Below are 13039 nucleotides of genomic sequence, written 5' to 3' on the forward strand. Positions count from 1 at the left end.
GTTCCATAAAGTGATCTTAAAGCTACGACTGTCGTAAATCTATGTTAAAGCATGGGAGTTACAAACGTCTTTGCGCTACAATCGCTTTGTGGAACGGGCCCAGCTTTATATATCTGTGCGTGATCAATAGCATGCTTTGTAACAGTGCGTCCTCTAGCTGGCGGTGTGGACTGGTTGTAGGTTCAACTCCGAGAATCGCCCCGAGTAGGTCCCTTTTTTTGGAGGGGGGGGGGGGTTAACGACGCTCAGCAATATTCCGGCAATATGACGGCGGTCTGTTTAATAATCGAGTCTGGACCAGAAAAGCCAGTGATTGATATCAAGAGCATCGATCCACGTATGTATCGACCAAGTCAGCGAACCTCACCACCCGATCCCGTTTGTCGCCTCTTACGGCAAGCATGGGTAGATGAAGACCTATTCTAGCCCTGATCTTCAAGGGTCTGGTCCTTATGTAAATCTGGTCGTGGTTCCAACAAAGCAATACACGTTTATGCCCTGTCGTTCGTTCCTCCAAATATACCATGACGGTTTGTAAACATACACTGTGATTGCGCGACATCGACGGTACTCTGTGATACGGGCAAAAAGGGGAATGTAGTGGTTCAAACATTCGCTGTCCACATGTCCGGGTTCGATTCCCCACATGTGTACAACGTGTGAAGCCCATCCGTGTCCCGTGACGTGATATCGCTGGAATATTTGAGTTATGTCGCTTCGGGTAAGCTCGGTGTCGGATGAAAGTCATTGAGTTTTTGACTGTTTGCTTGTCACTCTGGGTCAAGTGGCCTCTATGTTCAAATAATGTCTGTCAGAAAGGTCGCATTACCCAGTGTCTAAATATATCTCAGTTTAACAATCCATAAATCTCATGCCCTTCTCCCGAGACTTGGAGTCTTGAGGTAGTGGTAGGGTGAAGCACCTACCAAATCAACAATCAGGCAAGGTGATTATCTGAAGACATTGTTACAGATACATCAGTTGGTACAGGCAGAGGTCGACAGCTGTTGATCCACCCTGTGTTAATGACAGTTAGATCTAACGGGGAAGGGGTTAAGTGTGTGTGTTGAAACAACCGTTACTTCAGTATCCATTTGCACAATACGATCTCAGCGTTTAGATTAGTAAGGTAACAGTTTAAAGGTGAGGTGAAATGGTGTTGGGTTTGAACATGTGGGGGTTATTTCCACATTTGACGTATCAGTGACAACAATGATGGCCGATGATATTCGCTACTTGACTTATTCCGTATGCTCCGCTGGTTCTTGTTCAGGTGAACATTTAACTTGCCTGTGCATGTGTTTGTGACGGATGCCACGGATGGGGCAGGATACGCTCACCTTTTCGCGAACATCTCTATTTCTATATTGATTCATTAACATATGCTTATGATATAGTCGGAATCGTACAATGGACTCGGCATTTTGCCCAGATTTCATACGATTATGAAAATAGGTTCGTCGCTTTTATTTAATATAATCGGATGTCAGTGATATTATATCTGCTATTCATAAACGAAATAATGAGTTACTCACTGATTACAGAAGTGCAACATCATTGTCAAATTTTAACATATGATTGAAACAACCATTGCAGCTCCACCTCCACCTCCATACTTCTTAACAGGCAACCGAAGAGCTAACATTTTACATACACGCCTAAGGCATTCCTGCATTTCCCGAAACGCAGAACTCTTCCAAGTAAATTTATCTGATACTTTGTCCCGTTCGTGTGGAAATCCATGTGAAAACAACGAACACTTCTTTCTTGAATGTCCCAATTACGCAGAAATATCATGTTCGCATTTTAACAGCTGGAACTACATGTACAATACAAAATGTTCTCTACGGTTATGCATCGCTAGCTGAAGGTCACAATAATCTCATTTTCAACAGCGTTCAACGACAAATAGATTCGAGTAACTCTTTATCATAAGTGTAGAATATCGCTCTCCGACCACTTATTATTAATTACGACATTAGTGTATAAACCGCATGCATGTATATGAATACATGGGTATCTCTGCCTCTGTCTGTGAGCATAATATAAACGGGTGTGTGTATGTTTGTATATGTTAGTGTATGTGCTATATGTATGTGTGAACATATGTCTGTATATATATATATATATATGTCTGTATGTATGTGAATGTGCGTGTGTCTATGTATGTGTGTATGTATATATATGTATGAGTGTACATGTATTATGTATACATGTGTATATGTATGTATATATGTATGTATGTAGTGTGAGTATGTGTGCATGTATGTACATATATACATGTGTATGTATGTGTAATGATATATGAAGGTTTGCATGTGTATTTATGCATTTCGTATTTATGTGTATGTACAAGTAAAATGTGTTTATATAGGCATTGTATGTACGTTTATGTTCTTGCAAACATTATGTTAAAAAACATGTTTTTATTTTTCATGTAAAAATATTTCTTTGTTACTATGAATTGTAATATATATATATATTGTAATATTGTAATATATTGTAATATTGTAATATATATATATATATATATATATATATATATATATATATATATATATATATATATAAATTCATGTATATATATAATATCAATGTATGTACAAATACATAAATACATTGGGGAAAGGGCCACCTAACTTGGATAACCTTTTCCCAATCCCGTTGACCATATTTGTCAATAAAATATGTTTAATACAAGACAAACAAAAGAAACATCTATAAGACAGAAATATATTCATAAATTAATAAATTTAAAAAAAAAGTTGTTCTGAACGAACATTACTCTGTGCGTCAAAGTTATCATCTCCAGATAAGACGCCAAGCTATGTTCATTCAACTTACCAGTTTTATTGTATTCAAGTTACTAACGCAACCTCCTTACCCTAACCTGAATAGGACAGGCTAGCTGTTATCCGATCTCTTCTCCATACGTGACCCCAATAAAACAATGAGCTTTCAATCTCAGCTGGGCGGCGTTGTATATCATTATATTCCCTATATGTGAATATACACGGGGGCTGTACAGATAGTGTTAGATATGTGATATGAAGCCGGGTCGACCGATGTCTTCGTGTCGTACACTGTACACAGAGTGTAGGTAAGTCTTGTTTTGTTCAGCCTCAAAGGGTTTCATGTTAGTGTAAGCTGATATGACATTTGTTGGCGAAAAGGGCGGTGTTATCTCCATACGAGCATATTGCATGATATGGGTTCCCTCTCATCGCTTCACTAAATAAAGTGATGCCTATATTTAGCTCATATGTTATTTAACGTCAAGTTTGTATTTAAGGGACATACTTATCGTTTTTAACTACCTCTTATGTGAAACCTTTTTACATGGTCTAGAGCCGTTTCACGGGAGAGCGAGCTGTCTGTATTAAAAAACCTTCAAAGGTGAAAGGGTATGAGTGACGGATGCCTTTGACGTTTACTAATGTAATGGCACCAGCAAGGATGGGAATGGTGAACTCCGTGTATCCTTACTGGGTCAAAAGTGATATTTTAAACCACAAGTAAAATATTTAGTTAAATTGTTAAGCAGGCAGTCCAACTGACCCAAACAGTAATATTCTTATGTAGTTAACAGAGACGGGATCATAAAAGCGGGAAGTGCAGAAATTCTGTATAATTCTGACAGAATTATTTTACTGCTTTTAGTGATTTGTGTAGCCATTTTATATCAGAAGCAACAACTATTACGCCTTTATGTTCCATTTTATTTCAGTCTTTGCCATCATTTGATTATAAATAGTTATGCATAAACATAATGTAATAAATTCAATTTATCTCAAATTTGATATGAACGTTTAAATTCGATACAAGTTTCCATAGGAGATTTATATAAAATGTGTGTATTTTAATCTCGACAAAATCAAAATAAACGCCAAGACTTGAATAACATACTTGTATCTCACATATTTGATTTCAAACGGTAAAAGAGGTGATCTTTTATATTTCAATGTCGACAAAAATTATGCCAAAAAAATAAAAAGTATTGAATGCGGGATCGCGACGTTGTTGATATGTTAATAATGTTATGCGAAAAATATGTAAATTTACCAGACAGGTTACTTAAAAGCAACAGACAACGCTATATCTGCCTATGTTATGACCGACAATAAGTAACGACCTGTTCACGTCTTCACTCGTCCTTGTCGTACACCTCGTTATTGTGTGCAATCTCAAAACGTTAAACCGGTTTTCCACGCTATAAAGAAATGTAATTTCCAGTAGATTAAATATTGATAGTTCTGGGCATTTGAACACTGTTCTTTTAAAATGAAGTATTTATGATATTGTTTTCTTTTCAGCGTCTGTGATGGCTGAACGATTCTGAATGTCCAGATTTGGATACCAAAGGCTCCAAGACGCTGTCGACTCCCCGTCAGTCGCGTCCTCTCCGACTGATTCAATTGTGGTGTTAACGTCTGATTTTCGTATGGATTAATTACCGTTATTGGAATACAGCTTCAAAATGGAAAGACGGAATACGGTTGGTGTATCCCTTCCCAGAATTCCATCCAGTGTTTTGGCGGGAATCAAGAACCAAGTCAGACGAACTCATTCGGATTCAGTTGTTCGTTCTGCTGAGCTAGGCCGAAAGCCAAGGATGGTTTTTTCTTCCAGCAATATCCGGACCAGTTTTAGTAAAGGCAATAATCTTAGTGGCAGAAGAACTGTGACAAAAACATTCTCTGACAGGCCAATTTCAATGTCGTCTGCGAACACGAGTGTCTCGAACTCACACACTGTCTCACCTGATGCGTCATTCTCATCTGTGTCTCTCGAATTCGAATCCCAAACCCTCACATCTGACCCAACCCTCCAGCCTACAGACCCTCCGCCCTTGCCAAACGAGTATGACACAGACATGACTAGCGACGTCATTCCTGAAATTAACGAAAACGGTTTTGACAGTGAAAATCGGTCGTCCACAAAATCAGTATCCACTCATACTATTACGGAAACAGATTCACTCACGACCAAGATTCATATGACTGAGAGCTCTTATCCTGTAGCGGACACAGACATGGATACTTCCGAAAATGAGCCCCGGGAATTTGAGAACATGACTACGAGTTTGCCCACCCCACCCCCTTCACCCCGGCCCACTGGCCATGACGATACTGACGAGGTAATGTCGTATTTTCTAAACACTGTTTCCCAGGGATATGATTCCCCGACAACACTGTCCTTGAAGTCAGCGTCGCATACGCTCACAACGCCACCGCAACTCACCCCTGACAACGACAACGACGACGATGATGCGGAAGTAACGTCATACGATTTAAAATCTACAACCGACATCTTAGACTCACTTTCGTCTTTCACCGTAGCAACTGACGACATATCCGACACATCAACGTCACCCCCACCGGCATCAGACGCAGATGTCCCTTTCCAATCTACCCCTCCCTCCCCACCACCTCTCCTACCTTCGTCTTCCCCTCCTGATCTCACACCTCCTCCAAGTCCCGAACCACCCCTCAGAACGTCCTCCCGAAATGAGACAGTAGAAAATCAGACGTTGTCTCTACATGTTAAAAGACCTCACTCCCCAACATTGGAAGATTTTAGCAATGGGATGACGGGTGGATCGAGCCCGCCAGTGAAGAAACTGACAGCGGTTTACCCTCAGACGTCTCGACAACTAGCCCAACCGCCATCTCCTCCACCGCCCCCACCACCACCATATATACCACCGCCACCCCCTACACCACCACCATATATACCACCGCCACCCCCTACACCACCACCACCACCCCAACCCCCGACTATAATTGTTTCGGGGCGTCCAATAGGCGGGTCTCTAACCGAATCCGACGTATCATCTGAGTACAAATCTGAGGATGAGACTTTGAGGTATTTCAATAAAACTGTTATCGGGGAAACTACTATCAGTTCCGACAACAGCAGTCAAGTGGATGAGTTGCACGCACTGTCTCTTCCCAAAAATGATTATTTCGCCAGCAACAGCATCGACACGCCGGAACAATCCAAGGGACATAACTCCTCCAGCCATGATAGCGTTGTCACCAGTCCAACCAGCGGTTTGAAGGTGATTAAATGGAATGACCCCCTTAAAACCACACGTTCAGCAATCAAACCAGGCACTGTTGATGAACTGAAACAAATATACAGCAAGCTAGGTGATGGTGAATTTAAACCGTCGGCAATAAAGAAACGAAGGAAAGAATTGTTCAAAATGACCAAAACGCAGCAAATGAAGCGTTACAAAAAGGTCATTGATATGTTCAGCGCTGACGAAACAGACGACGCCCCGCTTAGCCCGACACATACAACCACACCGCTGAAGAGGGTGGATGTAGTTGAAATGTCGGCTGACGCCGTTGTTGGCACCGACCTTAAAGTGGACAGTCCTGCAAAGGTCAGTGTAACAGCTAAAACGAGTTTGGAACCTGCGCCCGTAAATAATGATGCGACGTCTACAGTTGGATCTGATAGATGGGAAAATTCAGAGAATGATGATTCCAACCCCTACTCCCGGGCTAACATCATTGCTTTTCTGAACAGACGCCTGAAAACGATGCACGACAACCAAAAGAAGGCTTTTGAAGCCACGAAGAAGAAAGAAGAAACGGGGACGTATACAGACAAATCTGAAGACAGTAATTTATCTTTGCCGAAAGAAGATGAGCCTGTTATAAAGTCAACCACGTTTACTTCCACCGAAGAGCAAAGAAATTCTTACAGCAAGCCTTCTGGGGATGAAGAAGTGATTGATAGTCGCAGGGAAGCCCGACCTGATGAGCGACTTGACGGCGAGAGTTCGCGGAAAAGCATTTCGCATGGTCACGTGACCGAATCAGGTACACAGCGGGGCGAGCTTGCTGTGTCGTCTGCTTCAGATACTCCGATAGGTTTTGACAGTAAACAAGCTGAGGAGGTTTCGGAGGAGCAACCACCTGGAAGAATAGACGCAGATTTGAAAGCAGGCGACAGCAAACCGACGAAAAAAGACACAGGATTTCGTAGTTTATTTTTTGACGATGATCCCGAATCTGACTCAGAGGTTGAACCTGTGAATAATGAAACATCCCAAGTAGGTACAAATATGAATGTGAGGTCTATTCACGCGTCTGAACTTAACAGCCAGGCAAATACGCCTGTGCTTTCAAATGGTTTTATGAATACATCTTCGGGATATTCATCAAACATGTCGGCTGCTATGGGTGAAGTGCAAAGTTTTGATATACACAGCCGTGCAAGCGGACACAGCCGTGCATCGGAGCATAGTCGAGTTTCAGAGCATAGTCGAGCATCGGGACACAGTCGGGCATCAGGACACAGTCGGGTGTCGGGACACGGTCGAGTGTCGGGACACAGTCGCTCGACAAGCGGGGCATCAGGACCACGCGTTAACACTGAGGAAACGAGCAGTGGTGTTTATGTTGTTCAGGACAATGTTGGGGATCTGTATGTTGTTGAGGATGTCAGCGATAAGCCGAGGCAGACAGCTACATTTGATCAGTTAGGCATGGTGTTTACGTCAGGTGATGTAGATACAAGTCACACTTTTGGCACAGGTCAGAGCAGCCTCCGTAGTTTTGATTTTAATACACCAGAGTCAACAAGGATTTCTGTTGACAGCTCTGATTTGAATTATGGTAAAGCAAAAGAAGTACTTTCCAACTTGTTTGACAGTTTGAACACGGCTGATCGCGGATTGGCCGTGACTGATTTCCAAAACGACTCACTAGAGCGAGGCGATGTGACAGTGAGCGGGATAAGTGTGATTTCGGATCGGGATGTAGATAGCATGGCAAGTCAAGCGAATAATCACAGTGCCGTGGTTCTGAGAAGTGCAGATACCGACATGGCTCTACATGAAGATGTCTATAAAAAGACAATTTTGAATATTGTCACAGATGAACAGGATCGCCCGCTGTGGACCGAGCAGACGACAGACACACAAGTCAAAGCATGGATGGAAAACGGCGACGAGGTACAAGTGGGGGGTGACAATGGGTATAGGACAATAACAATGGCATCCAATGGCAACCAGGCATTAGCTCTGATGACGCCAGCCCCAGATTATCCAGCAACAGACACAAGGCAGATTTCTACATATAATGTGTCACTTGCAAACAACCACGGAGGTGCTGTCGCTGCAGCTTCTGTTGAACCTGTGATTCAGGACGTTGCAACAGGTGTAACAGTTACAACGACGAAGTCGACGGTGATCGGCCAAAAGGTCGATATGATGATCGATGTCCCCCAAGAACGAGATATCAGATCGGAATGGAATCAAAATAACAGGACGGTTAATTCTTTTCGAAATAGTTCTATGAATTCAAATGACAGTATTCGCTTTACAAACGGCTATAACAGTGACTCTAGTCAATCCTCGGATGGCAGACGAGGTACCAAGTCCTACAGTGTCAGGCAAATCAAGAGTTCATCACTGGATCGTGCAGATTCGTCTGCAAGTCGAGGACGAACTCGATACATCACACGTATCGACTCCATACCGAAAGGCAGTCGTCCAAATATTGAGAAGACGTATTTCACATCAAGTGACGCAGTGACAAGCAGGACCAACAACGTGTCTTTTGGAGACGCAGATAGCCAGTATGGATCTCAGACATCTAAGAGTACGTCAGCGGAGGCTTCTCCTCCTGGGGAGAGTCCTCGGTATAGAATGATAAGATCACCAATCCGCACCCAAACTTCACCGGAGAGACGAACAATCTACGAATATGTAGAGGACCAACCAACAAGGCCTGACTTTTATCAACACAAAGCATTCAACTACGAAGAGTCTGTCAACAAAGACGGAGATTTATGGCGTGTCAGACACACACCCAGCAGTAAAGTGTATAATGAACCAGTCTTCAATTCTCGCGATAGTAGAAGTGATCGCAGCTCTGAGCGATACAAGGTCACTACGACGATACCCGCCGAAGAGCTGTTCAATAAGGACAGCACACAGGACGGTTTTTATAGAACCCGTGATTCATTTGGATCTGGGAGTGAACAGAAGCATTACAAATCAGTTACAAAACTGGAGGTTACAAATGACAGGCTGTCTCCCGTCAGAAAACGCCGACATGGGCCGAGAAATCTTTCTGATTCAGAAGACGATGAGCACACTAACACAGGCGCGAAGTACAGAGTGTCAAATATTAGAAACGAAGATGCACTAACAAGAAGACAAATGGACCATACACCAGAGATAGACGATTCCCAGCAGGTATATAGAGTTACCAGTGTGACCCCTTCTGACAAATCTAAGAAATCTCAAAGGAGAGTTACAAACAGAAGTTTATTCGGTAGCAGTAGTACAGATCCACTATTCGACGATGTCAACGCTACACAACCTGAACATAACTACCGAGTGGCAAAAACATCCTCATCGGAGGACTTAATTGTGTCGCGGAAGTTCTCCACTCGGTCTCAGCAGCGAGACTCGAGGTACAGAAGGGTGGCAAGTCCCCATAGATTCGACTCTGGTTACTTTGACGACTCACTAACACGCAGGGAATCTCCATCCCACACAACTGTCATACGCGTCGATCCCGGCCCGAGACGAGGCAGGTCTGTTGACGCTTCTACGCGGAACTCTGTGTACACAGTGATGAATGTGAAATCAGAGGATAATCTGACAAATGGCAGCATGTGGGACAGCAGGGCTTCGCCCACCCGAGGCCGGAGGGGTAGCTATTCCTCAGACTCCGATGAAGAGAGGAGAGGAAAGTACCGGATTACGTCACCCAAACACCGCAGATCCTCGATAGAACGTGAATACCCATCGTCTCCCGAGCAGGGGCGAAGATCGAGAAGAGATGAACAAACTAAATATTATGTTCAGAGGACACTTAGCCCAAGTCGCGTGGAAGATAGCGAGCCTGTTATGTTAAGTAAACGGGTAAGGTCCATATCTCCTCAGCCCTATTACAGCCGAGTGTTGAGTCAGCCGCAATGGCATAAGAGCTCCGTAGACATTAACAGACGTAATTACTCTACAGATTACACTACTAACCAAAGGAGCTCTTCCTTTGCAAGCCTGAGTCCTGAAAAAGAATCTAGAAGTTACGTTGCCTTCCCCGACAAAGATGATTACAGGCCTGTTGGGAGATCCAACTCTCAGAATTTTAAAACAGAGAAGACGTTCTTCCTCAGATCTACCTCTCCATCTCCACCCAAGACTAACAGGAATTTCTCAAGAAGCTTCTCACACGACATGACTGCCGATTCAGGGACGGGGACCGAGATCGTGAGCTCCGACAATGAAGGGAATGGAGAATACGCTCGTGAAGAAAAGGTTAAGAGAGTAGAACAACAAATATACACTGTTCGCCGGGAACCATTACATTCAGAGATACCAGACGAAACAGAAGACCTGAAAGTGGAAAGGGGTAGAATTCTAATCAAAAACAAAATTGACCCCAGCAAGGATGAAGATGACTTTGATGACAATTTGAATTTGTTTGACAATGAGTTCCATCTTCAGAAGGACAATCCTCTGTATCAGAGTGACCCTGACCTTTATAAGAAATTCGAGGAGGAGCGGGTTGAGGAGGATGTCCACCAGTCGGAGTTCAGGAGTAGGGTGAACCAAGACATCACCTTCGACACCGTGGATAGGATAGCACATCAACACAGGAGCAGCAGCAGCAGCAGCAGAAATGGTAAGAACATTCCGTTATTATGACACATCCTTGTGTAATGCACCCGTTGAGGTTTGGGGGCAGAACAGGTCCCCGGTATTTATAAAAAGAGCCAGCTATTTGGATTGGGTGGTTACAATGTGTGACCTCATAGTGCGCCACGATGGAGTATAGTTGCTCATACTGTCAATCACTAATTTGCAAGTCCAGGAATGTATACATATCACCGCGATACAGCTGGAATATTGCTGACTGCGGTGTACAACAATATTCGTTCATTTAATGAACCCACTCGGTAATATGAATGAATACAGATATAGTGTGTCATATTCTCCAGTTAACATTTATGTCTCACTATGTATAATCAGTGAGGAGGATCCTCGCTTCCAGTCCTATACGTGGCCCTTTCCCACACCACCCGATTGACAAACATTACCATGACTAAAGCGTCCCGAGGTTGTCGTGCAATCAGTTCTTCATTTCTAATAAAGGTGATTAAACAGAACAAAATCCAGTTAAAAATGGGGGAGTGCCAGAAGTATCAACTACCCTCATCAGTTATTAATGAAACTGTGTCAAATTGTGTAAATGTAACATGTGAAACGCCTATGCGCGACCTTTCAGCTCACAATACAATACTTTTCTACTTGAAAATTCAAATGGAGTTTAGGTGTATGCAGTGAGAGGTCGTTTGCGGATTTGCAGGCTATATTCAGTAGGCAGATGTCACCGTTGTCAGTGTAACAATCATTCAATGAACGTGCATATGTAAGGTTGCGAGGCGGCCATTTCTTTTCAGAAGGATATTCTTTGAAAAAAGTTCAAATCACGAAAGCAGGTTAAGAAAATCATGCATATGTATTCGAATGGCTGTTCGTGTGGGTTATTTAGAGAGCAAGCATGTCGTGTACTGTCATGTATTCAGCAAATCTAAAGTCAGACTGCTGGAAGTTTAAGAGAAGCATGTATACGTGTACGTCTACGTCCCAACATATATTTGAAATGTACGCTGTGAATAAAGGTTTATACGATTATCAAGAAACATACATAGTTACAGATATAGGTTTTCTGTTTAGCAGTATGTTTTACTTTTTTGGACTAGTTATTCGGAAGACTTGTTACTTGAATGAAGCAGAGCTAACAAAATATGTCTCCTTTCAGTTAGGTCTTATCTTTATCATGCTAATGCATAACGCCCGTTGGAGCGTTTCGACATGATTCCTTTCAGCCCAGTACAGCTTTATTCAAGCTTACAGCATTGGATATTTCACTTCAGCAGTTCGACGTACACGATTTGTAATAAGGTCATATCTGCTGACCTCGCTAAATCCGACACAGTTCAATTTTCAAAGGGTATAGATATTCCCAACGGCAACTTTGTGTTCACCCCTTCAACACGCCAACGCTTGAAATAATCATTATCATAAAGCTATTGGATGGAGGGAAATGTAGGTCCACGTTCAATGTATTTGTCAATCCTATTTGAATATTACTGGTATCTTACAAGTTGTAGTTTTGATCAACACAGTGTCATGGATACTTTTTAATGTGGCAGCTCAATCCCACACATATTTGAATATCATTTGCCATTTTACAGTAGGGCAACGAACGTTTTGGCTTGAGGCGATACATTCTTTCGCATGGTGTTTGTTCAGTATTCCACGTTTATGATTTAAATAATCTACAATCTGTCATCAGGTGATAATAGATGAGGAGCAACCGTTTTATTGTTCATGGGACAATTATTTGTTATATGCTGTGAATAAAAAGCAATTTGAATGGATGACAACCTCTTTATTTAGATAACGATGCATATATGAATTGGAATGTATTTAAATATTATGTGGAAAGACACAGATTGGAAGAAAGAAAAACGAAAACATTATGTAGATAAAATAATGAAATTTTAAATTAGGACCTGTCCTCTTATTTGTCCACGTGTTCGATTGCCTGCTCCTTCCATACCTAACATTCCAATCAGGGTGACCTGACAATATGGAGATTTATTCGTCTCATATAACTGGGTCCCATAAACACACAACGTTATATTGGAACACGCCCTACTTATATTATCTTAACTAATTGTTTGAAGAAATGGTTTATATCCATATTCCCTGAATAACAAGATGTGCTATTTAGGTTTGGCTGGTATGTTAAATGTTGTTCTACACATATTTGCAACAGAGAAGAGTAATTGCGAACATAATAATATATTTAATTTATTCACTTTAGTTCACATTAGTTAAACACATCTGAATGAGAAGCTAGGCATCATGAAGCCGACAGTATGGTAAATATTTCCTTAATTGAAGATATCTTGAATATTGTATCAACCACATGAGAAATTTAAGGATAAATGTGACCATTGTATCTACCTCTTGAGGAAAAATCTTGAACATTGTCTT

The 13039-nt window shown here is 42.1% G+C and overlaps 1 protein-coding gene across 2 annotated transcripts in view; it reads left to right on the forward strand.

Moving 5' to 3' along the window:
* LOC124117079 overlaps positions 1-13039 on the forward strand; it is a 60854-nt gene that overhangs the window by 29683 nt on the left and 18132 nt on the right. For both annotated transcript variants that reach the window (XM_046478784.2, XM_046478785.2), the window contains exon 2: positions 4314-10655. In XM_046478784.2, coding sequence (XP_046334740.2) covers positions 4478-10655 — 6178 coding nt within the window. In that variant the 5' untranslated portion in view covers positions 4314-4477. The remainder of the gene's footprint in view (positions 1-4313; positions 10656-13039) is intronic.

Source organism: Haliotis rufescens, unplaced genomic scaffold (assembly GCF_023055435.1).
Source record: "Haliotis rufescens isolate VD_foot unplaced genomic scaffold, xgHalRufe1.0.p SCAF_7, whole genome shotgun sequence".
NCBI lineage: Eukaryota > Metazoa > Mollusca > Gastropoda > Lepetellida > Haliotidae > Haliotis > Haliotis rufescens.